Source organism: Galendromus occidentalis, unplaced genomic scaffold (genome assembly GCF_000255335.2).
Source record: "Galendromus occidentalis unplaced genomic scaffold, Mocc_1.1 scf7180000077121, whole genome shotgun sequence".
Classification (NCBI taxonomy): domain Eukaryota; kingdom Metazoa; phylum Arthropoda; class Arachnida; order Mesostigmata; family Phytoseiidae; genus Galendromus; species Galendromus occidentalis.
The window spans coordinates 149,156-176,569 of NW_003805109.1; the positions used below are offsets into that span (position 1 = coordinate 149,156).

At 51.3% G+C, this 27,414-nt stretch overlaps 4 protein-coding genes across 4 annotated transcripts; 1 reads left to right on the forward strand and 3 right to left on the reverse strand.

Moving 5' to 3' along the window:
- Window positions 1-52: 52 nt before the first annotated feature.
- Window positions 53-1,356, reverse strand: LOC114828087 (uncharacterized). The gene is made up of 5 exons (XM_029110820.1): window positions 1,326-1,356; window positions 749-1,230; window positions 508-617; window positions 255-394; window positions 53-162 (listed from the first exon to the last, which is right to left on the reverse strand). The coding sequence occupies exons 1-5, from the start codon at window positions 1,354-1,356 to the stop codon at window positions 53-55; spliced, it is 873 nt and encodes a 290-aa protein (XP_028966653.1).
- Window positions 1,357-12,212: 10,856 nt separating this feature from the next.
- On the forward strand, window positions 12,213-16,068 carry LOC100903116 (uncharacterized). Its single transcript, XM_029110821.1, has 9 exons — window positions 12,213-12,346; window positions 12,641-12,759; window positions 12,909-13,042; window positions 13,274-13,519; window positions 13,674-13,895; window positions 14,023-14,236; window positions 14,357-14,511; window positions 14,602-14,755; window positions 15,981-16,068. Exons 2-9 carry the CDS (start codon window positions 12,653-12,655, stop codon window positions 16,066-16,068), a joined length of 1,320 nt encoding a protein of 439 aa, XP_028966654.1. The 5' UTR covers window positions 12,213-12,346; window positions 12,641-12,652.
- A 4,220-nt stretch (window positions 16,069-20,288) lies between these two features.
- On the reverse strand, window positions 20,289-21,824 carry Mthfs (methenyltetrahydrofolate synthetase). Its single transcript, XM_003741087.1, has 4 exons — window positions 21,754-21,824; window positions 20,997-21,124; window positions 20,524-20,608; window positions 20,289-20,436 (listed from the first exon to the last, which is right to left on the reverse strand). Exons 1-4 carry the CDS (start codon window positions 21,822-21,824, stop codon window positions 20,289-20,291), a joined length of 432 nt encoding a protein of 143 aa, XP_003741135.1.
- A 1-nt stretch (window position 21,825) lies between these two features.
- On the reverse strand, window positions 21,826-26,659 carry LOC100903405 (neurexin-4). The gene is made up of 10 exons (XM_003741088.2): window positions 26,459-26,659; window positions 26,209-26,325; window positions 25,983-26,080; window positions 25,778-25,880; window positions 25,495-25,675; window positions 25,297-25,415; window positions 23,809-25,200; window positions 23,458-23,697; window positions 23,220-23,354; window positions 21,826-23,101 (listed from the first exon to the last, which is right to left on the reverse strand). The coding sequence occupies exons 1-10, from the start codon at window positions 26,657-26,659 to the stop codon at window positions 21,908-21,910; spliced, it is 3,780 nt and encodes a 1,259-aa protein (XP_003741136.1). The 3' UTR covers window positions 21,826-21,907.
- Between the last annotated feature and the right edge of the window lie 755 nt (window positions 26,660-27,414).

The following is a 27,414-nucleotide window of genomic DNA, read 5'->3' on the forward strand; positions in this document are numbered from 1 at the left end:
AAATTTGGGCCGCGTCTGATGATGCCGCTAGTTCTTCAAGGTCGTAGCCTAGCTATTTTAGGGCGCAGAGAGCATCTTCGCAGGGTCCGAAGACGGTAGGCCAAGTTCCTGGCAGGAAGAAGTAGGCTACGCACGCGTATAAACAAGCTATGCAGCATGTACCTGTCGAAGAAGAAAACTTGAAGGCGAGCCCGGATGGACGGGTGCCAGTATCCATGGAGCGGGAAACGGGCTCGGAGGAGATCTCATCTTACCTCCACAAGTTAGAGCGAAGGCATCGACTGCGCGTTCTCTGAGAACCATTCGACGCCATCTTCTTTTCGATACGATCTGATTCGCTGTAACCATTCCCACCATCTGTAGATTGTCCACTTCCGATAGTGAGCGGGTGTGCCTTAATAGGAGCGAAACGACTGTTTTATGAGATCAATCGGAGGAATCCTCTCTGGAATAGCTATATGAGGCTGATATCGCATCACGCTGAAGGTTACTGCCCAAGTCACCAACCTTCGGAGACAGTCTTCTAGTAAATCCGCGCTCCTCCTCCTGACCATATTCTTATTTCTGACGATTTGAGCAAGTTCGTCCATGTGAAGATTTTGAACCCCACCGATCACCTGAGGATAGTTTGCTTAGAGCCTCATCGGATATTCATTCAGGGGTCTGTCGCCTCAGAAGTGTTCCGAAATCGCCGGACACCGAAACTGAGGACTCCGATAGGGAACACTGAAGCGAGGACACCACTCACTTCGGCGGATTGCGCTCTCCAGAGATCGAGATCAGTGAAGTCTTGATCACAGCCTATTCTTTGATTCGGTACTTCAAGCAAGTCCCGGGAACACCGTCTGCTGTTGGCGCTCCAGACAAGAGGTGTTCCCTGGGAAACGCCGCTACTTTGATCATCGCTACGGAAGCTGAGCACTGAGTCGAGTTTTTTCTTCCTTTTGCTCGAGATTTCACCTCCGATGTGCCATGGCACTCTCGACCGTTGGCGTCTCGGCGAATCGCTACTGAGGAACTCGGACGGAGGGGTGGGGAAATCTAGGCAGAGCGAAGAAGGGCGCACGCTCCGGTGCGGTGGGGTTGTGATGACGCTTGGTGACGCTTCTTCGACGAACCATTGCGTCAGGGGTCGTCGCGTTCGCGACCACGGCTCCAAGTCCAAACGATTTCCATGCGTTGGATCGAATGCGAATCCATCCGATATCGGGACGATTGTGGAGTCTCGAGCTGCTTCACAGAAGTTTTCGTTTTAGGCGGGCGGGATGGGTCTCTAGACACTCCGGGGATCGTTCACGGATGATCGTGTCTATTGGTAGTCGAACCGAAAGGGGGCTCCATGGAATTTCCACCCATGCGGGACAGAATGCGTAGGAACGAAAATCTTCCCAGGTGAGGCGAGTCAGAGTGTATAGCTTCGCGGTGTGAGACGCTCTCTCAATCCTCCCCCGGCTGCAGTCCATTCCTGACGGGTTGGAACTAAATGACAGGACTTAATTGAATCATCGATATGTCGGCGAAAGAAATCATCGTGCGAAAATCGTTTGCGACATCTACATTGAGCTCTTCACATTGTGCAGGTTGTCTTCGTTCATTCAGGGGACAGTGCTATCATTTTTCACAAGTGCTCCAAAGTTGATCGTATTCCCTATTTTAGTGCACGCGGGGATTATTTGATTCTTGATACGATCGCGCAACCACTCGGTGGGTCGCGATTCTCTCGTTCCATGTTAGAACACTCGTCTAGGGAGGTAAAGCGGCTACATTATATCTGTTCATTCTCAGGGTTAGGATCAGAGCCGATCTGAAGTTCGAACAGTGAGGACACTCTTTACTCGAGTAAAAAGTTTATTGAAAGATAGAATCTGAGTCTATAACATATAATCTGGTCTGGTCACTTACTGATCATGGAATAAGGGAGAGCATTCACAGCTTGAATCGAAGACGGGTCAATCTTCTCGTCGAACTCCAAATCTTGGCATTAGGAAAATAGAATCTGTGTGCTTCTCCAGTCTGCGATCGTTTTCCAGGGACATAAAGTCTTTAAAAACGTGACCCGGCGAGGGATTTTCTCGCAGGCGGCGCCAGAACCACCGTGGAGATAGCTAGACTTCCCGCCGGAGGTATCTTGTGCTGCTGTTGGCATGCAGGAGTATGTATACCAAAGATTGGCCCGAGGAACACTTCTCACGGACAGAAATCATCGAATGCTCTTAGAGATATCTCTAGTTTTAAGATCACAGGCAAGGTTCGAAAGTGCTCCAACCTCTCTACATTAGGCTTCCATTGCTGACTATTCCGGATGGGGTGCGTTAGAGACGAAGGCTATGATCGAAAACACGTGTGAGTTTTGCGGTGCCTTGATTGAAGTGGGTGTGCAGTCGAGACGGATAATTTTTTAACTCTCTTTGGCCTCTCATGTCGAGGCTCGTCTAGTTGTGACATGATTTATCATCATAAACCATATTAGACCGACTGCCGCGCTGACCTCTTCTTACGTCGACGTCGTCCTCGTCACCACCGCCGCCACCTCCACAGCTGCTGCTGTTGCTGTCGTCTGGGATGAGATGACGAATTCTTTGCAGCTCCTCCAGGAGATCGATGACACTGGGCACATTGCAGCGCTCGGACATGGTGAACCTGCAGTAGGAAATAGGGGTTATCTTATGTTCTTCGCTGCATGGGAGCGACTGTGAATAGATCATGCATAACGGGGTCAGGAAGAATCGCGAGTTGGGTTTATTGAGAATTTTGCAAGAGATACTCGCCCTCTCGCTTTCGAGCTTCGAAGGTTCCGATGAGCCAGCCTACGTCCAGTCCATCAGTTCGCACGCGTGGATGAGAATCGCTCAGCGGCCTCAATCTCTCGAGAGCGATGACCGAAATCGGCGGAGAGCAATATCGCCTATCGTTTTTCAAACCATTCCCTGGTCGATTAAATTTCAGGGAAATGAAGGAGCCGAGCGATGAGTGACACTCGAAGTTCTCGAATCAGGAAGCTCGTTTTGTGAAGTCTGAACTCGGGAATGTGCACGCCCGTTGACAGTCGAGGAACAAACCAGATAACTAAATTCCAACACTGATGTTAAGCGGGAATGTCACCACAATTAGTGGCTGAACGATGCCAAATGGTGCTCGGGTACATCAAACAGCTTGGTTCGGCTGGTGCTCCTCCATGAGCACGGCCATTTTGGAGGAAGATGTGGCGAAACGGGCCCGTGCAAGCGAAAGGTAATGCCTCTTGGTTCTCGGTTTTCCCTCTCCCATGATCCCCATGTATTCCAGCCAGGCCGCCCACCAGCTCGTCCGCGCTTCTCAACTTACTACCCGCCGCGACCACCAGTGCTATCCAACCTACACTCCACTCCTAGCAGAGGGGGAGGGAAATGGGCAAAAATACATGGAGGCCTCCTAAAACACTGTGATCTCTCCCCTGCCCCCTCGCTCTCTTTCTCCCACTCGACCGGGATCTCTCTCTTGCGCCCGCTTGCCCTCTTGCGTGCTCGGTTGTGCGCTCTCTGATTCCTCCTGCCTATGCCCAGCGCGATCCCGCCGGTCCCGCTTCCTTCTCGCGCGGCCCTCCCTCCGGCCCCCTTTCCCCCTCTATCGCGCTCTCCCTCAATATACATACATACATACATAGATGTATGTACCTCTCGTTCCTCCGCTCGCTCTACTATTCACCCAGTCAGTCACATTTACTGGGGGCCCTCGAAACTGGTATTGTGTCAAGAATGAAACGCGAGACTTTTCCTTTAAAACGCAACCTCCTTTCTCGGGCTATGGATGCAGGAATCTCGTGATGATGGCCCTGAGATGCAGTTATGGAATGCTGACTGATAATCGACCGAACTCGAAACTGCCCTGCTGCTGCTCTTGGTTGTTCGAGAGGCCCGGCAGCAGCAGCAGCAGCAGCAGCGGCAGCGACGACAACGACGACTAAACTAGGCAGGCTAGCGATTCAAATCATCGGTCGGTACATCGTCCGTTCGTCGATCCATCCGTATATCGGACTGTGAGTTCACTCGCTGGCGCGCTCGCTTCGGTTCTTTCATGTCAGCAGCGGGCTGTTTTTATAGCAGCAGCCGTTGCGGCAGCAGACCGATGAAGCATTGGGGTGATTTTCATTTTTGTTCATCGGCGCGTCTGTGCATCGCTGGTGTGGGGATCAAAACGGAGCCACCCAGTCACCCAACTGGCTTGCTCGTCGGCAAAAGAGCTCTCAGAAGAATCTCATGCAGAATTCTCTTTAAAACTCCTCCATTACGGTACGAAAAAGGGGTTCGCAGTAGGAACAAAGAACGAAATATGAAACCGATTTCTTCTGTGTGGACGAAAGCATGCTCATTCTATTCTTTGATGCGAATCAGGTCTCTTGGGAGTTTCGCAGAAGATTCCCTCGATTGCTCGAATCGAGGCTCTCGAGAGGGGGGTTCTCGCCTCGGAGGTTCGATACATAGAAAGTGAAATAATTGGAGATTTCGGGATTTCACTCCTGGTTCGATGTTCATTATTCGAGAATCGCCATCCGATCGATATACATGGCACTCATGCCCAGACGCCCTGACTATGATTTTCTCTGGACGTCTGTTTTCGGATCTCGGGTCCGCCAAGTGTCTGAGAAACTGTGACGTCGCTCCAGAGCCCAGGACAGGGGTCGCTGTACTGTTGATCCGACTGGTGCGATGAGAATCGCCCGTAGGAACAGACTCAGGAATTGAGAATCGTTCGCAGAACGTACGGTAAAACGAAACATTTCCGGAGACAAGGGGGGCCGAAGCCGACCAGAACTTCCTGACTTTCTTCTTTCCGACACATTCCGTCTCGGATCGCGGAGCCGTGCGACCGAGCAGGCGCGATCAGAAGACTGAGTGAGCTCGGACCCGGGGAGAGCTCTCTCCTGCATGCTATCATTCTATGTGAATTTCTGGCTGCTTCAGTTTTGCAATATTCCTTCAGTCACCGGGAACGATGCTGATGATAAGAAAATTATTTACTGAATTTTCTCGTTCAGGAATGCTGCATGCTCGAAACACGCTCGAGTACTGCTAGACTGCATCTGAGACGGAACCGCCAGGTTGGATGAGTCCGAATGCGTGATTCAGAATCTCAGAGGATGTTTCCAGGCCTCTATCCTCGATTTTTGATAACACGCGCGAGATTGGAGCAGCTTCGGAAGTTCCGTATCGCAGAGGGGCCTCCTCGTTCGTATGTATCTAAGTACGCAACTATGATCAGGCGGCAAATGGTTCTCTATTTGCGTCAACTGCTTGCCTGTCCCGCCGGCTACCGTTAATTCCCGATCGGATTGTCTGCTGACTGTTCGGTTGTCGAAATCCATGTGGAGCGCATTCAGACGGTCGAGGAACCTGGCGAAGGGTGCAAGTCAGTCCTCCGGAGGGACTTCTCAGGCTGCCGTCTATCAGTTGACTGGATCGACTCCTAGAGACGTGATCGTTCCGCGATTCCCGTTCCTGAATATCACCGCAGTCCTTGTCCTGCGTGTCGACATTCGGTGAGTGCATAGTTTCTCGCGATTCATCGTAGATATTCACACATAGATATGAGCTCGCTCGTCGAGAGATCCTCAGCTAATCAATGTCTCGATCAATTCCTCGTTGTTGCGAGCGGGACGAAATCGAGTCTCAACAAGCGGTCCCGGAGCATGAACGCGACATTCAAGGGGAAGGTTAGAAAAACACAGCCATTTGTGATCAATCAATTCACTCCTGATTGCCACATCGGATCTCCTCTGGAGGGCGGCTTGTCCGATCCGGCCCCCGCACTGACACTATCCGAGTTCCGCGGTGTATTCGGGGAACCAAGAACTTGACTTCGACAGCGATGGGCATCGCGTACCCTCAATCAATACCTCGAGTGCATTGCATGATCTCTTCGGATTCTATGAAAGTGATCAGTGCCATCAGATATTTGAGAATATTCCCGCAAGAGTCACTCCTCGCGACAGAGTTTGGAATCTCCAGCGGAGAGACCACTGGTTGGCCAAGCGTGGCTTAAGGGATCAAAGCCGAAGTTCAAAGCGACTATCGCCGTCCAATATTTTCAGTGCTCGGATCGCTGTTGCCGCCGCCTTTACCGCTCATCTCGAACTCTCTCATTCGATGTCGTTGTTGTTATCGTCGATGCTTCGTTTGCTGCTGTACAACCTACGGCAGCAGGCAGCAGGGTGGCAGGCAGGCAGGCAAGCAGGGAGCCAGAGCCAGGCAAGCAGCAGCCAGGCAGCCAGCCAGTCAGCCAGCTCGAAATAGTAACGCTGACTCAGTCAATTCCGAATTCAAGCCGTGTCCTGATTGGTCAAAGAAAGCGATCGCAGCGCCCTCTGCGAGGACCCGGTGCTCCTCTCTCTCTTCTGTAGTTTTATTGTATTTGTATTTTGTGAGTCGCCCCCAGCCCACTCTCTGTGAGTGAATGCTCCTTCCATAGAGTGCTGTGATGCAGTTCAGTGAAGAGTGGGCCGCCATCAACGGATCAACTCGACTGGTACGGCTGTTCGAAGGTCCAAGGAGCTGAATCGCGCCAAATCAACGGCAACAACATTACGCGCAACGTGAGACCGCCGGCGGAAGAGTCACAACACCACCAGCTAGCGAGCCAGCCACTGAGCCAGCGAGCGAGCTAGGAAACGTGAGTGAGTTTAACCAGCACACGGGCCTGCCGCCTGCTCCACTACTATTCCGCAAGCCCGCCGGATAGTAGGACGATCGAACAGGCACCGAACCATGGGATATTGTGGGTTCCATCTGATTCAGGAGGAGTCGGTGGCATTTCCTGCTCCCAACCTCCTCCAGGTCGGCTAGTCCTCCTGTGAAGTCGCTTGTGCATGCGTGCTTCTCCGAGAGACTCGCCCAGCTCTGTGACGCAACTCGACTTCGTTGGCTGGTTTCCTGGCTGCGGATTGTTTCCAGCTGAGCTTGCGGCCAGCAGCTTTTGTAGGTACTTCCGAGCGGAGTCTTCGATTTCGCGGACAGGTTCTCAAGCGTGAACTGGGAAGTTTCGTGTGGCCGATTTCACCGTGCGGTATACATTCGGGAGGATAGACTACTCTGGACAGGGAGGGCTGGGCGAACGGGCGGTCAAACGGACGGTCTTGAGGCAACGTGCGGTCCGCGTGCTCCGCTCTCGGTGGATGGCCGAGAATGAAGGCGAAGGCCAGATGTCCCCTGGGGCCAACGAGTAAGCGAGCAAGCAAGCGAGCATTGCAGCGCCTTGATTCGGTCATACCACCGCCGCGTCTCGTTGAGGAACTGAATGAACTAGCGGATCGGACTTCTCAGCTCTGATGACTGAGAAAACTTATAACGGGTCATTTGCTGTTCGCCCCCCGTCGCTTCCGGTTCTGATCTTCCAAAGCTCTCAATAGATCTGATGCGGGGCGAGCGAAACTCCAGGTTTCAGCCATGATTTTCGAGCTACGATCGATTTATCCGCTGTATGAACGATATATGAACGTTCTGGTTCGGGGTGGGGATCCCTGACTTCTCCTGAATCCGTCGAATGTGCTCACTAGAGACCGCCGGGGGGACAGATTGCACAGACAGACACATGCGATTCTGCTCGAGGAAATAAAGGTCTCTGCCGAGATCTATCCGTCGCAACCGACATACGGCCCGATGCACGGATACCATTCACAGGCTTCCTCGCTACTGCGCTGGGTTTCAGCTCCGAAACCAAGGCTGCGCTGCTCGGATATACGTGGGAGGGAGAGACTTGTCAATCTGGCGCGAGACAAGAGTTGAGGGAGTCCGAGACCCATTCCTGGAGAATTAGATTTCGATCCGAGTTCAGCGAAATGAAATCCGAGACAGATCGTCGAAGAACACTTTCCCGAGGAAAGATGCCCTTATGCAGCACTCGTGATGGAAGGATGATATTTCACGGACGGGGTCGGGGGTTCAGGGGAGGGGACATCGGGAGAAAGAAACAGGTGGCGGACAGACCGATTCAGGGGGTGAAAGGCCGTTCTCTTCTCTTTCCTCCTCCTCTGAGACTGCGACCCCGAGTCAAATTGACTCGGCCTCGAACGAGCTGATCCTTGCCAAAGCCAGTCGGGGTCAGTCGAGGGGGGCAGCCACTCAGGCCAGCACGTCAGTAAGCAATCGACGCAAGGGGAAGCTAGGGCAAAGCGACATGTTGGCTAAGGGCGCTTCGGCAAACGTTTCCGCGCAAGCGAAGGGGAGGGGACGAGACGGCGACGACGACGAGGAAGGAAGGAGCGTGGGAACATCTCTGCGTTTGTTCCTCGGACTAAAAGGGCAGTCGCGACCACCGCTTCACCCCCCTTTTTTCCTCCTCTTTAGGTCTTCCGTTCGTGCGTCTTTGGGTCCATCCGTACGTATGTCTCACGGCCTGTTCGGGCGAGTGGCCGTCCGTCCGTCAGTCCGATTCTCCGCCAGCGCGCTCCCTCTCTCGCTCTCTTGCCCTCCACTGTTTCCTACTACGCAACGTTCTCGCGCAACCAGCCGCAATACATCCCCCGACCCTTCCCAGGGCGACCCTCCCGTGCTCCACCGCCCGCCACTCTCACGCACAACACACGCTCACACATTTCGACGGCACACATACAAGGGAAGCGCACGCTTGCCTGACTGCCGACCCGGTTGCCTGCCTGCCTGCCTGCGTGTCTGCCGGCGAGGAGGATGCCGCGAAACAAGTACAAAGTAGCGCAGCAACTGCGCCGAGTCTCTGTGTCCTCTTTCGGAACATCAAGGTCATGACCACCCCCGTCAGCTAACCCTTGTGTGCCGTTACCACCGTCTATGCTCTCGATGATGGTCGCTATGCTCATCATCGGACGGGAATGGCCGTCAGTGGCGACCTACATCCGACATGCGCTATCCGAGCTGAGATTTCGAAATCGATTCCGAGTTTCATCTCGATGGTCCTCCGGTCACCAAGACGAGTTCTCTCGATGCGCATCCTCGAGGGATTCTATCCGAATTGAATGACTTCATTGGGATGTTGGGAGCGGATCCTGCGGAATACTCCGTTTCATCTCGGTCCCGGTGGGCCCCCGCTCAGCGTTCCCGCACATGCCCACGGATTGAGAAATATCGACGCATGGATCATACAAACTCTAGAGGAGCGTTGAGGGAAACTGAGTAATGACTCATGTCGCTGTATTCCTGTTCCCTTTCCTATTCTCTCTCGGTCTCTTCAGCATGCGCCCAGCAGTGAACGAGGCTAAAAATTTTCCAAATCTTTGTGAATCGATTCTCGAATCTTGCTGCCAGCCGCAGTCAGTCTTTGGGAGAGGAAACGATTGAGTGTACCCGCCTTTTTCTCTCTCGCTCAGCGAGGTCTGTTTTCGATTCTGTTATATTTCGGTTGCTCCTTCTCCCGCCTCTCTCCGGCCCGTGGTGATGATGATCTCGATGATGACGAGGTTTTCTCAAAAGATTCGAAAAACTCGCTGATCTCATCCATCCATGATTTGCAGGAATTGGTTGAAACGCAGATCTGACTCGGTATCGGGAATTTTCGTTCGGATCCGGAACATTATTCCGTCGGCGATATCCCGTAGCCTGCCAACAGCATACAGTTATCGATGGCACTGAGTTTCCCCAATCTTGTCTCGATCTGCGGGCGGGCTCCCGTCGAGGTCTCTAAACAGAGATTACTCCCAAGCGTCAGTGCTTTCCATGATGACTTGACATCCATCGGTACTGTTTTCAAACACAACGAAATTTCCAATACCAGTCCCCACCAATGGGAATGATTCTCGATATTCCAATACTCCTTGAATTGCCAAACGTGATTTCGTCTCGCGTAGGGAGGTTGGGTCTCTCTACCCTCCGTTGGTGGCGATGAGCTGAAATCGCCGGCGGGCGACGAGGAACAGCTCGGAATTCCGCTGGTAAGACATGAAGCGATGAAGCTTCATGTTTGAACTTGTCTTTGAGATGGATGTAAGCTTTGCTTCGCTCCCTCCGCTCTTCAGTTCACTCTCTGAGTCGCTCACTGTCTGCCCTTATTTCCGTCCCCTTCATCCACCCGAGCGACCGACCAGGCAAGCGGCTATCCCTCCTCCTTTTCCCCTCTATCCCTAGCTCCTCCTTTGGTTCGTTCCCTCCTCAAATGGTCGAACGGACTCAAAATTGGGAGAGAGGATTTGAGAAAGTGGCGAGAGAGAATGAGAAACGGCGAGAGTTGGCAGCGAACGAAACGACGGACGTACAGACAGTCGGACCAACGAACGAATGAACGAAGGGAGGGGGTGTTGCGAAGCCGAAGAGCGGGGCATGCGCTCCTGCTCGCGGGGAGCAACGCACTCTGAATCGACATGGCAGGGAGGGAGATAGAGACGGAGCGGCGCAGGCAGCATAGCGGGAACCGGAGGAGGACGAGGAGCACCACAGCGAGGATATGGAACTCACTGGATGAGCGATGGAGAAAGAAGGGATTCGAAGGCTGGAGGTTGGGAGCAAGAAGTCGGGGGCGGGGGGGGAGGAGGAGGACGGTGGCGGCGGCGACGACGAGAGTTCGAGGCAAACCTTCGCGGAGGGCCGAGCGAGCTCCTCTATATATGGAACGGATTACACTGCTCTGCTGCAACGATGGCCAAAGGATGGGATAGTGGGGTAATTTGTGGGGAAGAATCATGGGGCAAGGATGAAATGGGGGAGGAGGGGAGCGGAAGAGGGAGTCAGCAATGGAACGGAGAGGAAATGTGGAGAAGGTGCTGAAGAGCGGTGGAAACGACGCAGTTGGCTGTTCAAGAGTAGTTTGCTATCGCTCGCTCGCTCTTTCTCTCTCGAGTGAATTTTCCGAAGCTGAGTTGAGAGAGGGACGACTACCGCCGCCACCATTGCTGGAGCCCGTCGCTGCCGCCACCACCATCGGACATAGCTTTGGGGGAGTTGTAGAAGAATTAGGGCCCAAGAAATTCGGGGCGGGTGAGGGCCGAGATCGAAGGGAAGCCAAGTCAGCTGCTGAAGTCATCGTCGAGCGAAACGAGGGAGAGTGAAACGAACGAATGAGGGGGCTCGCTCGGGCAACACGGACCGGAGACCGGACAGGCGTACGGGCGGACGGACGGTTGGACGAATGGTCTGGCGAGGCAGGCGAACGCCATCGACCACCTCCCAAGTCCTTCACCGCCACTCCCTCTTCCCCTCCTTTCGAGCTCTAGATCAAACGTCCCGAATCGGCAGCGAGAGAGCTACCATTCCTTGCGTCGTATGCGCACACTCATACATTCGTCCCTTCGTTCGTCGTCAATACACGACTCAACACTCATACTAGGTGACGAGATCCCCATACGCCGACGGCAAGCAGCCAGCATACCTCTCAGAGGGAGCAGCGATTCAAGGAATCGATATCAATGATTTAGTCGATTTCACTGCTGTTCCCTTTATCCGGAGGATTTCAAATGAGTAGCGCTCACTTCACCCTTTTTCCTATGGTCGGTACCTAGGTTCGCCAGACCTGAAAACGGAGCGAAATTTCCATTTCTCAATCTGCAGATCGCAACGCCTACGTCCCCGATCTATTCATTTCCAATTATTCTGAGAGTAATACAGCAGAATCGAGCTGCACTATGCTTAAGCCTAGTTGAACGAAGAGCGGAGAATTAAACTCGGAAATCTCGAAAACTTTAGACCGAGCCACCACCTTCCTGCGGCTGATCTCCTCGACCGTGGACGCCTATTTACGGAATCCTTCCCCCCATCGGGGAGGAAATGGTGCCTCGATGTACTGAAACGCTACGGAGGGATGATGACGAGAGAATCGATATCAGTCGATTCACTCGGCTCCCCTGTTCGATTCCATGAATCCGCGGAATGGATACTCTGGCGCGAGAGGGAGTACGAGTTTCCCCACTCATACGCGCCGTATACAGCATACTTCCCTATCTCTGTATAATGAAATTATAAGATGCCGCGCTCTGCTGCGAAGGAAACGGTCAATACGAGAGCTATTGAGTCGGAAGCGAAGGTTCCTATTCAGGGTTCGCCTTCCATGAGCGAGGCCGAATATTGCCCCCAATCTCACTCTACAGATTCCGAAGAATCGACCTGAAACATATTTCCCTTCCGCCGGAGCAATCTCCCGCGATCACCAGCAAGGGTTTCTCGGATGAGGGGAAGACGTTTTGTGCGCCTACAAACATGTATGTTATGACCATGTGCGATGTTATAAGTAATGTGTGCAGAACTCTATCTCTACAAAACAAAACTCACCCGTTGTATGCCGGAGCCTATGTCGTGGTCATCTTCGGTCTGCGCATTTTCTTCCATAATATCGCTCGCGCGCCGCATTCCACAGGATCGCCCCCACACTGTCGATTTGAGCTAATCTTCGCGACTGCGTTCTCTCCTTGTATTTGGTAAAAACTCGTTCCCTTGTGACTTCGACGTGTCAGGTTGCCGGAGGTGGATCGCGGAATTATCTTTCATTATCCATTATAGTTTCCATAAATATCGGGGGAATTCCGCTTCATCCACCTTACGGAGTGGCATGTTGATCGAATCACATCATTTGGAGAGCGGGCTCCATTTCTTTTCGGAGACAGATCTCGCCACCGGGATGTTGGAATACTCCGTGGCCCAGGACCGTACTCGTGGAGGTCCACGAAGTGATGCTCGCCGGCTCTCGATTCATTGGAATTATCATCTTACAGGAACTTACAACGATGGTGTTGGTCAGAGTGTGGTCGACGGATAAGAGTAGGAAGAAACTACTTAACATCACAGACGGCGACGATCTCAAGAGACAAGCAATCGCTAAAGGACTAGCCAGGTTAGTACTCCGGTCGTCCGATATATTTAATCAGCTGTCAGTTATATGCTGAGGAGTCGTCCGTGAGGATTCCGAATCCGATTGTCACCTATGGCGTGAGAATATTGGATTTACCTATATCGGTCTGACGAGTTCGTTTTTGGAACCAGGGACCCGGGCCACGTCCGGGTATATTTAGAAGATGGAACCGAAATAGAGGACGACGTGATAGTCGAGGTTCTGCAAGACTCGAGTTTTGAGAAAATATTCGTCCTATCCGAGAGCGGGTGGCATTTCGAACGACGTGAGTTCCACATCAGCATGCTGATTTCATTAATCCGAACATTCAAAATTTCTCTCTCGATCCCATTTTCGGACTCTCAATGCTATCCGTAGACTGCACGATATGAGCTGAAGGGAATGAGAATTCGCTCGCGAGGTGCCGCGCAAGAGTGTTTGCGGGGGACGCGTGCCGGTGCTCCGTGGAGAGCTCTAAGTCCCACTCACTCTCAATATCGAACGGGGTTTCTTGCAGCTGGAGGATATATCAGAGAACGACGCTCTCGAGGTTATTCGACGACGCTGCCTGCTTCGCTCAACCACCTGGGTCTGAGTCATCATCATGGCGTTCTACATAACCACACCAATCACCAGAGTGCCAACAACCATGACCGGGATGCGGTTTCGAGAAACCAAGCCGCCATGGCAGCTTACCAACAGCTCCTACAACAGCAGCCACACGCTGACCTGAATGGATTGAGCAGCAGCCAAGCAGAATCTGGTCAACAGGGTACGTGGTGGACCTGTAAGGAAACCATCATTTGGCCTAATTCTAGCAATTCTCTGCCCGTCTCATCAGCAGGCGATATCAAACATTCATTCACGGGAGACACACACGATCAACCTCCGATCGATCTCGCGAGCAGGCTTACAAGGCTGTCTTTCGATCCTCTCTTCAGGTGACTCGGATGAAAGCGATTCCGCGATGTCGAATTCCAATCAGAACCACACGATGAATGGTGGACCCCAGTCCCCAGTGGCTCAGATGGTCGAAGGGGACGATCTCTTGCTGAAATCACCACAAAACGTCGGGAGCAACGATTGCAAGAATGTGGCTGAAATCTTGCCAGACATTACATTAAAGACACCTCTACAGGGTGAGCCGCCGAATATCTTAGAATCAGCTCATTCGAGCGAGATTGGAAGCTCCGAACGGAACTGAGACCCGGGAGAAAGAAATAGGTACAGGAGAACTTCTCCCTCCGTGTCTTTGAGAGCAAGAAGGAGCTAATTTTCATTATTCTCCGATTGCAGCACCGTCTCCGCAAGGCATGCTAATGAACGGCGGTGGAGGCTTAGTCGGTGGATCTTTGGGAGGAGGTCCGCTTGGTGGAGTTTCACCAGGTTTGGGTGTAGCTGGTTTATTCCAGATACCGTGGGACCGCCTGCCTGACTATGTCATTCAAACACTTGAGGAAGGTCGCAAGTTGGACAAGAGGTAGCGTATGCTCGAAATACTCTAGCCCGCCAGAGAAATGCTCACACGGATATCGATATTCGAGGAATTGTCAACCTTTCCCGTGAAAGCTGTGCGGCTCATCCGTCTCAATTTATCCAGGGACCGGCTGGAGATGATCCGCATCGTTTGTGCAGCCATGGAGCAGCAGTTTGGAGCCCGACCCGCGAGGCGCCAAATCGCCGAGGTAGCCCGAGAAATGGTGGCGAGATATCCACAATCTTTGCGCGACGAACCCGGCGAGGCGACTGTGTTCGGTGAGTTGATATTCGTTGATGCGTCGTCGCTTGAGCTTATCGGGCGAGGTCGAACAGAACCCTAACAATCGGATTTTGAATCTATTCCAGGACAAGGTTACGACCGGGTCTTTAAATATCTCGAAGCCCGTGTTGTCAATAGCTCCAAGAGCAGTCGTAAACGCACCTATGGGGAATTAGTAGCTCAGACCCCTGGCGACCATCGATCAACTGCGGCCAATCGGACGCTCCTGCCAGACTTCTGGTAAATTTCAACTCGACAACGAATTACAGAAAGTACATCAAACACGTTCCTCTCAGTCACTGAATGCAAGAATCGGTCACACAGTTGATTGAACAGACAAACAGGAAGACTCTCGAAAGCCAAGTCGTTCGATATGATGATAACGCTCTCGAAAAGACAGCCGTCTTGCTGTTCAGACCGCGGTTCGCGGGCGAAATCCCCGTCAGTCAAACCATGAACGAGATTCGTTCCCCGACATCACAATGCTGCCCAAAGGGGTTTCCTAGTGCCGGACCCCCCCCCCCCTCGTCCGAATGATCAGCTCCGATTGAGCGCAAGGAGACTCCGATCGAAATGGCAGACATCCTCTGTAACACTTGTACACAGACAGCCAAAAAACGGACAGAACGCATCCACGCTGCGAACGCATACAAAAACGGAAAAGCATGAGCAACAACGTAACAGCAACAGCAGCAACGACGGCTGTAGCAGATATCTGTAAATTGATGAGTCAGTCAAGCGAGCAGATGACCTCACACGATGCACGAAATACGTCCACCTACCTTGTAGAAGACTCCACCTCTCTGTATCACCTCTGGACCACTTAGATCTGTGTAAGTCCCGCTCAGGACTCAATCTCTCGTTCAATCAATCGAATCGATCGAATAAGCGATCCACCAATCTATCGGAAATCCTTGTCCTTCCGCTCTTGAGTAACCTCGACTGCTTTTCTTCGTTTTTACCTCACTAATTCCCGTACGTCAGCTTCTCTCCCATCCGAATAATTTCTTTGTAAAATCTTCTTTGAGATCTATCCGAAAGACATCAGGAGATCCAACTTCACCCATCTCTTCTACCTACCTACCTAACATTAATTTCATTATGCTTTCGATCATTTCATTGTTTTCAATTCAACGCTTCTTGACTCTCTGCTCTTGTGTGGTTGTCGAAGATTGTCGAGATTGATCTTCACCAATGGTCAATGTTGCTGTCACTGTCGTTGTTGTTGATGTTGCTGTTAATCACTGAATTGTTACTCTTGTTTTCCTTTCATCGATTAAGCATCCACCATCCCACCCGTTTATCCACTCACCCATCCATTTAGCATTGTCATCCGGTCGTTTCTCTGATCGAATCGATCAATCAATTCGATAGCTCACCGCATAATATCTCGAGAGCCGATTTCGTGAAGAGACGGAGCTGGCCCCTCAGCGTCTGACGAGCGTTCTGGTCTTTCTCTTTGCAGCGAGGCCCTTCTTCAGGAGCAGGAGAACTTCAAACCACTATTGCAAGCCTTGATGGCCCGAGACGTGAAAATCCAACAGTCGTCGTGATCACCATAAAGGTCCGTGGGTTTGAGCTTCGTCAATTCATCGCCATAGCGAACCAAATACAAACCACAAGCAAATAAGAGTCTACGGACGGAACCAGCAGCGACAACAGAGATGACGATAGGAGAGACTTGTTCCGGATTTAAAAACCCGAAACACGAATCTAATCAGCAAGAAGATCCTTCACCAGAACCATCACCGCGACGGAACCGTGTTCGGGAGCAGTCGCTTGTTCAAACGATCGATTACTCATTCATTCGACGGTCAGCGGCCCGATTGCGAAATCAATCGAGTCACTGATTAAAATCGTTGGAAAGAGATGCTACCCAATGCTTAGTTCATCGTAAACTGTTCCCTAGTTAGTGGAGTCGGAGGCGCAGGCAGACCGTGTGAGTCGAAAAATGAACCTAGTTTGTTGTTAGCGGTCCTCTTGAATTTCGACATCACATGGTCAAGTGTGCTCCTCAGTTCTCTTCTCGTTCACGGACGCGTGGAGCAAGTTATTGATTGCCTCATCTGCCGCCCATGCCATACTCTTTATCACGACTCTCGAAATAGTGCGAATACCCAAAGAAGAGAAGGAACCGGAAAAACCTTCGAAATCGCCATCGCGTCCGTGAATGATGAACGGGTAGAAGAAAATCCTTGCCCCGCGTGCAGGAGAATAACGCAACTTCTTGAGTTTTCGATCGGGGACATCTATCGGTGGCCGCTGTATTCGTACGATCCTTCCTCCGAACCGTGCCCGTCCATTGCGGTCGGGATAGACAGGACGGTAGCTGCGATCGCTTGCTACCTGACCTCCGTCGGTCGGTCTGGAATGGTCGCATAGAGTACAACAAGGTACTCCCGATTTTCGTTTTGAGCCGCTCTGTTTCCTCGTCGCATATATGTAGGCGGAAACGCGGCTCGAGGAATCGAGCATCCGAATGCCGAGTCTCAGCCCGCCGCCTCAGGAGGCGAGGCTAGACGAGGAATTGAGTTGCTGATGTCTAGTCCGCGTGAATTAATTTGCCCAAATATCGAAGACTTGAGTAAACCCCGTGAGAGTGATTGATCCCTTTCCGAAGGAAGCATTTTAGTCTTGGAAGGCCGGAGAGAAGAAAGTAGCCTTGAATAGACGGACGATGATCTCTATTCGATGATCTCTAAACGAGCAGAAGACACATTGAAACACAAAAGCTCTACAGCGAAGCTGATAGACAGCCATCTCTTATGCAGAACGGGTGCCTTCCGATCTCATTTTTTTGCAAACAAGATGAAACATTTTTGGCATGCTGCAGGTTTGCGATGAGAACTGGTGGAACATGAGAAAGAGAGCGGGATGTTGGGACAAGAACAGTTGGAAACGACGAGAGCAGGAAACAAAAAAGAGGAACCGAGTGGATGCTGGGAGAAAGGAGGAAGAAAGCTTGCGGAATCGAGAAGAGGTTCATATTGGAACTGGAGCGGAGCTCATGCGAGATGGCGAGCTTCGCGAAAGGTCAGATGACGTGACACGGTGAAGCTGTACACAAAGTTCCTGTTCCTGCATCGGCACTGACGACACAACGTGATGTTATGCATTTTCGACAAGATAGAAGCCAACTATTGAGCGACGGAAACCTGACAAGGTGTTATTAGAACTACGATAAGATGGATATTCCCGTGACCCAACCTAATTTACAAGAGAACTATGCGGTGAGAAGGAGCGTATGATCGTTTACGATTAATGTAGCTTAGAACGAACCAAGTAATACAACAATTATCACTATATACATACTTCGATGAGATACTTCGAGAATCCGAGCGGAAAACAAGAGTCTAACTTGGGAGGAGTTCTACTCGGTCCGCCCTCCTGTGCTTTACCCCACGTCGAACACCACCGACTGGTGCGGAACACCACACATACAAGCATACGTATTTCACGTTCTAACGTACATACGTATACGTTCATCCATTCATTCATCCTTTCATGCATCCACGAACGAACATGCATCCACACATTTGCATGATCAAGAGCCTATGAGTAATGGAATCAGATTGACAGGACCTCTCTTTACCGAGGTCAGTGGAGCTGAATCCATGTATTGTCCAAGTCGATTTATGCTGATCGACTGAATCGACCGAGAGGACGGTGATATCTGCGTGTAGAATGTTGGAAAAGACTTTCGTTGATGGTAACGGAATTCTGGGGGCCGCCGCCGGGATGCACTGACTTTTTGCAACGAATTTGTGAAGCTCTTGAAAGAGAACGATTCGAGACCGTGTCTGTCCATGATCACTGATCTTTATGAATGCAAAATCGACCTCCTGGTATTCCGTCAAAAGTTGTAATTCTTCGATCTCCTGCATATAAATCACATGGAATTCGAGGAATCGCTATTGGATTCGGTACCCATTCGACCCCCGTTGTTTTCGATGTAGTTAGAAGTCGATAGCGCTCCATCGAACTGGTAGACAGATTAGTGAGGGGCTGACTAGCGCCTACTCCAGTAGAGTTGTTTCTGACTCGCCGCTGGAATCAGACACCATTGTCTTCAAGTCTAATCCACTCAGTGTCTTCCCCCCAGTATGAATGGCGCCCGGCAGAATATCCGTCATTGCGTTCGTCGCTCCATTCTCATTCTGTTCAAGACAAGGTATATGCTTTTAGATTTATATGTGTGTACAATAGGATGCGAAAATCACGAGCATTAAACAAAGAAGCTTTGATCTAGTCACCCCGTCTATCTGCCTGTTGGAGAAGTACCATCGATGTGATGAGTCGGATACAGCCAGAAGCAAACTTGCGATACTCGACTTTCCGCTTCTGAAGAAGTGGCTTCACGATGAACAAGGAGCAACCAAACAACGATCAAAAAACCATATGATGTAATTCTTGGAAGATCCCGATTAATGTTCTGAGGAAGGAATGATGATGCCAACGGTATATCATTCCCTCGTTCCATCGAATCCCCCTGGCTCCGGCCGCTTTACTCCCGTCGCGGATATCTGAATTATTTCTCCCCTCCGTAAGCTCTCGTCGATGCGTCGCGATACGAACTCGAACTTCCAGGCTCAATTTTATGTGACGGGGTCCGGCGACCATTTCATGCCAACGGCCAATCACGTTGTCCTCTCGGCTTGAGCTCGAAACTCGTGCATGTGCGACGGACCGGGCTTGCCCTTGTCGGGAACGCGGGTCGATCCAACGTTCCCCCGATTGCCCATGACAGTGAATGGAATCGGCGACGGACTTCTAGTCTTCTTCGTCGAGAATATTCGCGCCAGTCAGGGCCCTGGATGAGCTGATGGGCCGATCTGAGCAGAGTCGCCGCCTCGTAGGGCTGGCAATGGGTCGTAGATTTAAGCCGATGTGTCGCTCGAGATTGGATCCGCATCCGAGAGCCGAAGAATGCGAAGCAGAAACGCAGTCTGTTCGGTGACCCTCCTATCATCAGAGGAAAATCCGGTTTCGTACCCACTTGTATCTATTGAGTCCGCCGTCGGTGAGCTCCCACGAAGGGAACCGAGGCTGTACGATTGGCTGCTCCCAAAGAGAGTTCTCTCGAAGCGCCGAGAGGGCTAGAATCCCTCGAGATTGATCGTCCGAGTGATCGGTGCGATGAATGGATGGATGGATGGATGAACAGAAGGATGCTTGCCAAATTATATGATTGATCTATGTGGCCAAAGATTTCATAACCGTGTATTCTTTGATGATTGATGTAAGACTGTAATATACGAGACACGACCCGATAAGAAACCGGATGCCCTTGTTTGTTGTTTGGAGCAGGAGAGCTGAGCAAGTTTCTCAGGCAAGAGCAGAAACACTCCTTCATTATCGGATAAGTAAGTGCTGTAAATCTTTGTATTTGTAATTATGGAAGAGCAATCATCGCAGCAAGATTCAACGAAAAACAAAAAAGTGAACGAGTGATTAGGAGACGATGACCGAATGCATGGGAAAGTTGGAGATTGGAAATCTGTGGTAGAAAATAGAATACGATGTCGAAAAACATTAGGTAAGATTATGTCACTGGAGAGACGAGTTGATTGTCGACGGAATTGTCCCGCATTGTGAGGCGAAGATGACATGATATAAATGCAACCTCGCAATGATCCCACACCACCGAATCTTGATATCTTTATTACTAGCTTGAGGATATCTACTTCTAGGAGAAGGTGCGTGAGATTTTTTTTTCGGGCACGGAAAGAGCTCGTCCTCACACCCCCCGCTGGGATGCATGAGAGAGCGATTCTTATTGACGCTCGGGCGCTTCACTCGTGATGACTTTGTCGAGGAGAACGTCCGTTTCATCACAGGGAATGTCTTCCAGGATCTGCTCATCGAAAGCGACTCCGATGAGCATGGGCTCTCTCGCAGATCCCGATAAGCGAGCGATGTACCTATAAGCGGAGTAGAGCTTCACGAGAATGTTATTCCAATCTTGCTTGATGTCCACCGCGATGCTGATCAAGGTGAAGAGAACTGACCGGTCGTAGTATCCCATACCGTGTCCTAGACGATGACCTCGTCTGGTGAAAGCCACTCCGGGGCAGATCATGATGTCTAAGCCCCCTGCAAAATTTCGAGCTCAAGAAATGCTCCCCGCAAGGAAATGCTGTATTGGTAATGCTTTCTCGCATAGCTGATATCGGGTATCACGGTGAGGAACGTCTCCGACCACGGAAACAACGTCCGTGACCGAAATTTCTTCTTCTTGGGGGCCCGACCATCACTAGTCTCTCGTCGGACAACATGCTGATCAGAGCCGTTCACGAAGTTCGCGACTCACAGCGATTTCGGTCCATCGATCGAAATGTCCGACAAACGGGAGGATAACCATATCTGGAATCGTTTTCGGGAAGTCTCTCCCAAGAGGATTTCGCATGGAACTAAGAAAGCGTCTGTCAGAAGCTCGATTCCGGAGAGGGAAGATTATTGGGGGAACATTGGGGAACATTACCACTTTCGATGGCCTCGGGCCATTCGACTTCGGGCGGAGGCTGACGTATATTCCACTTCGTCAGGTGTAGACGATCGAATTCCCTCTCGGACGGGAGGCGTATCATTTCCATGAAAGTTGAGGTCTCCCTGCAACGGACCCAAAACCCTGAGAAGCTTATTCTCGGAGGTCTTCCGTACTTGGCGATACCGTTCCTCGCCGGGAGTGGAACGTAATCGAGGACGATCCCTTGGCATTTCTCTTGAAGGAGGGTCGCGAAGCTGCTTTCCCTAGGCTAAGAGATGAAGGGAGGTCCATCCACTCCGGACAGGATAATTTCCCATTGAATTCCGTTATCGAAACTCTCCCTTCATCGAGTTCCGTCCGAAGATTATTCTGACTCGCCGAGTATATCTTGCCATCTGAATGTCAAGTCATTCAACAACTTGCAGGAAAGAATACGAGGGGCCTCGAGAATTATAAATATTTAATCACCAAGCATACGCGTCTTACAAAAATAGCTTCTCAACGACTCTTTCCCGGAGCTTGCCGCGAGGTTCGCGGAGCCAAGCCCAGCTGCCATGAAGCTTCCGTTCCTTTCCCGGCGCTCCCCGAGCGATGACGGGAGCGCGGTAGGACCAAGATATTATTTAGTGTTTGCGACTGGATTGCACAAAAAAATCATATGCATTCCTCAGATATTCTCACCCATGTCAGTCATCGCTCATTCATCGATTCTCAGCTCATCCATCCTATTGGATATAGAAAGTTAAGGCACTTCTTTTTGAACTTCTCCGAACGAGTACCGAGACGCTCTCGATCGTAGATGATCTCGTCTCTTTTGTACATGTAGGAGGTGACGGCCTCCGAGCGCCATCCCAGAGATGCGGTCACTCAGCTCGAAACCGACGGGAATGTATGTTTCGAACTCCCTAAAGGAACCACTCCTTCTTCTTAATTACATGGTGACCAGTCTTGGCATGCATCACGGCAGTGTCAGCATCGGGCGCGTCGGTGGCGCCATGATCCTCTTGGGTAACGTAGTCGCCTTTGTGCCTTGCGATGAATCTCGAGAGTATGAAACACATAATTATGAGTGCGGCGAACAACACAGCCAACACTATACCCAAGATGGCGGATTCATTCAGAGCTGGTCTATAAATCTCTCTGAAGACTCCGGGAGGCAACGTTGGCGGCGGTCTGGTTTCGCTACCCTCTTCCGGATAAGTTACCGCTTCGATGCCGCAGGTGTCTTCTCTAAGGTTGTCTGGGTTGGCGTGAACGTTGGAACGTCTGGACTCTTGGAACAGCCTCCTTAGGGGGACGTGATCTTCGAATTGCACGCGTGTAATGCAGCCGACGAAACCTTCTCCCGTATTCATGGACTCATTACGGCCGACGTATATGCTCTGCAGCTCATTGAACTGAGCGTCGGCTTTGTGGCCCACGTTGAACACGTAAATTTGCGGTGGGTAATTGTCGACGTAGATCGAGACTCTCCTCCCTTTGTCTGATCGTACGATTTGGACGTCGTGGATCTGGCCCAGCGCGAAATTTTCGTTCCTGACGATGAGTTCCTGCCGTTCGAAGCCGAAGTCGAATACGAGACGGAGATGACCGGAAGTCGACATCATCAGGTTCAAATATTCGCCAGATTTCGACGACATGCCGAAAATGAGTCCCTGATGCTCCGTTGTTGTGAATCCGACTCGAATAAATTCCTCAAGGGTCGACACAGTAGTCTCGAAGTCGTATCTAACGAAGGAATCCGATCGAAGGTGGACACCGATCTCATCGGCACAGATGGGACCTTTGAAAGGAGTCCACTGACAATCGCAGGTGTAATGCGAATATCCTTCGAGGCAGATTCCATTATTTTGGCACGGATTGGACAGACATTTCCCGATGCAGCCCACAGAAACCCCGTAGAGGCCTTCCTCGGCCTGCTTTCTGAGGTCGACGAGTTTTCCGTTCATCAAGAACGATCTCATACAGCCCACGAAGCCTTCTTTGTAGTCCACAGAAGCTCCGATCACGAGACGGGACGTCAAATTGAAGGGTCGGACTCGATCGAGCCTTTCCTTGACCTCAGCACTTTGTGAACCATCAATTATAATCCGAGCTTCCTGCAATTGCAAGAAGAGAAATACATCAATGCAAGACTGTGGAACCGCCTCCTCTCCTCCATAATGTCGGAATATCTCAGGAGATCTCTAATAGAGGAAACTCAGAGGATTATCTTACCTTGCGGTTTCGCTCTACGTGAACGGAATGCCACTCGTCGTTGTTCAGTTTATAGGAAGTTTCCACGCTGACACCCAATAACCCGTTCCCAGCTTGATATTGAAATTGAATTTGATCACCACCAACTAGGACGATCTGTTGACAGAAGGGTGGGTGTCGGATTTAAGTTGGAACCCTAGTCGAAAGCCGAAACTGAGGTCATCTGCCTCGCCGTGGGAAATTTTCCATTTGCACGCACCTTTATGAAATCCTGGTATCCCTTGGAGTGCACCATGATCCCGTTCTCGGCTGTCGTCTTGAACTGGAAGTATATGTCGCCCGAATGCCTCCACTCGAAGTGAGGGATTTCCACCGTTGCGTCAGAGTATCTGAACGTTATGAGATTATCGAAAAGACTGTCTCCCTCGCAGTGAAGCGCGCTGAGGGTGCTCCTCGCCATCCGGTTATCTCCGACGCTGCCGGTGTCACCGTAGCGCAGCTGTCGAGGACATTTCACTAAATCAGATCATTCCATCCGAGCTAGTCTTCCACTCGAATCGATAATAATGATATTATGACTTCGGACGATGCTCGCTACGAAGCGACCTACCTGTCGGACCGGGAGACTGTTGCGATCTGTCAAGTCCCCGCTGTCGTGAAGCCATTTGTTTATGCCGGCGTCACAGTTGCACCACTTCGATGGGTCTTCGCAAATTTCCGTCAGACCACATTGACATTTCCTCGATCCTTGTATGGAACCGCCCCAATAATCCATGGCCTGATTTGTCCGGCTCACCCACCAGCCATAGGGATGGAAGTTTCCGAGCTCGTCGGTGGGAGTGTCGAAAAGTTTCGAGTTGAAGCAATCGTACCTCAGCGTTTGGCGGCAGAAGGTCGATCTGTTCACCAACTGCACGATCTGCTCGAGCGGGGCCGCGTAAACAATATCTTGCACGAAGGATCCGTGACCCTGATAGCCGATGATCTCGACCGAGTGTTCAGCCTTGTGATGGATGACGGTTTCCGTTCGGTTATCGGGATGGAAAATACACTGAACCTCAAACGGTTTCAGCGGCCCACTGCCGTCAACGTCGATGTGCAGATCTTTCTCCACTTCTCTGGGGTGCTCAATGCGGTATCCTTCGCACGACAGCGGGTGTCTCGAAATGTGGCAGACAGCTCCGGCGTAGCCGCTCTTCGAACAGTCGCAGAAGAACTCGTCCCAGCTCTGTTTGCAGGAACCGCCGTGCTCGCAGGGATTCGGATTGCATCGATCGACCATCGTGCACGCGTCGAACACCACGGTGTCGAAATATTGGTCCGGGGACAACACCAAGGGGTTTATGTATCGTCCCTCGATATACAGGAATCTCATGCAGCCGAGGAATCCTCGTCTGCCGTAAACTCCGCCACCGATCAAGTAGTTCTGCCCCGTCTCCATCGAGAAGCGCCTTGTCGTGATGGAGGGCAGCCTATCGATGTGAAGTTCGATGCGGTTCTCCTGCAGGATCAGCATGGTCTGGTGCCAGCGACCGTCCGCGAGATTGTCGTCGAAGGGCGACAGGATGACGATAGGCGTATTCTTCCCTTGAATCTCGATTTTTATGAGACCTTTCTCCAAGTAGAGCATCACGTGACCATCTCCGGAGAATTTGTTGTATAGAAGCATGCCGTCTTCATTGAATGTTCGGAAGTCGAAAGAAGTGTTCATTTGACGCTGCATGTATCCACCGACACGGATGTACGAAGCGTCGGAGCCGAATGTCACAGGTATCACCTGCTCGAACTGGCACGAATACAGAGTCTCCCCGAAAGTTTGATAATCCCAGCCGCGATAATCTTCTTTGATCTCGCGTATGATGTTGGTCTTGTTCAGGTAGAGGTTCTCGATGCAGCCGGTGAAGTTTTTCGTGACCTCGACGCCTTCCTGACTGAAGTACGGCAATCCACCGATGAAGAACTCACGATTCAGATCCAACTTTATATTGTCGCCTTTGATCACCTGGAAGCCGTTCACAAGACAAACTCAGTCAACGAATGCTCTCAATCCTCTGACAACCGGAGAGTGGGGTATCGTAGGATATCGAGAGGAGCTTACGTTCTGTACGACAACCCGGTCGACTGAGAATATGATATCCGATCGGTTGCGGTGTATGGCCACGTCGTGCCATAGATTATCATCGAGAAGCGTGCCGACCAGCACGGACGAAATGAGGCCTAGAAGAAGGTTTTCTCATGACTTCGAGCCCGAGAACACAGAGTGAATTCAGAATGATCTGCTGTTTCGGCATCGTACCTTCACCCCCGAGATCGAGGTTGAGTTTCAGCTGATTTTCGACCAGCTGAAGCGAGAACAAATCCCGCTGCGTTCCGCGGGAGTACAGAAGGAGACCATTCGGATAATTGGTCCGGAAACGAAAACTGATTCGATCTTCGAACGAAGATATCGGCCGACGCAGCATTTTCATCACGTAAGCCTGAAAGCATGAAGAGCGACCATGAGTGTGACTCATACCTCGGAATCTGGCCAATATGCTTGTCGATTCTCCGGCCAACGATTGCTGGACGGAGTTACATACCTGACCATCGAAATTCAGGGACTCGGCTTCATACTGACACCCCACGAGCTCTACCCTCATCGATATTCTATCCCTCCATCTCGTGGGATTGACCCTTATATATCTGGAAGAGAACGCAGAGGTTTCAGAGAAAAATTCTGGATTGGGATTCATCGTTATTCCGAGAAGGATGGCAGACCCAATGAGAGACTTCAGCGGAACAAACCTCGCTATTATCGGGATGTCGAAGTAGTTTATCACCGGAGAGTCTCCATCCCGATTGGCATCGAACAGTTTAGTATTTCCATCTCGATCTTTGTATTCCTGGGGGAATAAAATTCAGAACTCATCCTCAAGCGAATCTCGCATCATAATCATCTACGGATTCTGCCGGCCGAACATCCGTCACTGACAGGACCCCGATATTCCTATCAGGGCATTGCAATACAAACCTGGAAATCTCCTCCGTTGTTACCGAAATAGATTCGGAACTCTTGCACGTATTCGGAGGTGTACTGTTTTCCGTAAGTTTCGATGTAGTGGACGGTTTTCATTTCTTTCAAATCGATCTGAAACCATACTCGTGGATTGAGCCATGAAGCTGTGACACCCCTCGGTCGGGTCCCGTTCCAAATAATTTCGCTCTGAGGTTTTCCGCGAGAGCCCCCGGCGGAGTGGGGTTCTCCTTGTATCTGAGCTTACCTCGATATATTGGCTGAAGTCGGATACTCCGGCAGTCCATGAGCTGCCGCTGTCACGCACAGCTTTATCTGGATTCCGCTCTTGATTCAGTTGTGAAGAAGCGCGTAACTTAGAATAGTGCACCAACTCCTCATTGCATTCATAGTAAGCGTTCACGGCTGAGCTCCAACACAAAACCACAAACAGCATAACAGAAGCCATCGTTTTCCGATATTTGGCTCGTCTTCGATAGATGAGTTCGCAATGAGTCGCCGGAGCGAACTCCACAAGCCCGATTCAAGTCGGTGTGATCCCAGCTAAAGTTGAAGGATACATTGCACTCCGGAATCATCCATCACCGGACCGATCATATGGATGAGGCCGTCTGAAGGCTCGGGATTTGAACTCCAAGATGGCGGCGAGCGGTGCGCGGGCTCGTATGAGAGGTTGTCAGAATGGAGGCTCTCAGGTAATCGGAGGCTTCTGGCGCCTGTACCGCCCGAAAACTATCCGGAATCGAACGTCGCCCCGAAAGCAAATCTTCCAATCGACGACGGTGACGCTTGGGGCCAGGTATCTCGCCGTTCGCGTCGTGTTGTGGCGACCGCGCCAGGTTGCCACGGCGACCGGACTGACGGGATCCGTGAGGACCATCGCCAGCGGCCCACTGACGTTGACGCACTGCTCCCCATGTTGACTTGGTTACACACAGTATACATCTTGCGTTCCGTCGAGCCGTAAACACGGCGCTCATTTCCGTTGCCTTCACCGTTAAGATAAATTAGCCGGTCTCGGAACAATCCGACGAACTTCGGAGACCTTGTCTCCCCCAGCGGTAAGTCTCCGAGCTCCATTCATTCCGAGTTCTTAGCTCTTCCGGAATCGGGTTGAAAAAATCCGATGAATCATCCGATTCAGACGAGCACTTGCCCTCGGACATGAGGTTGGGAGAGATCCGATTGTTGACATGGTCCTCA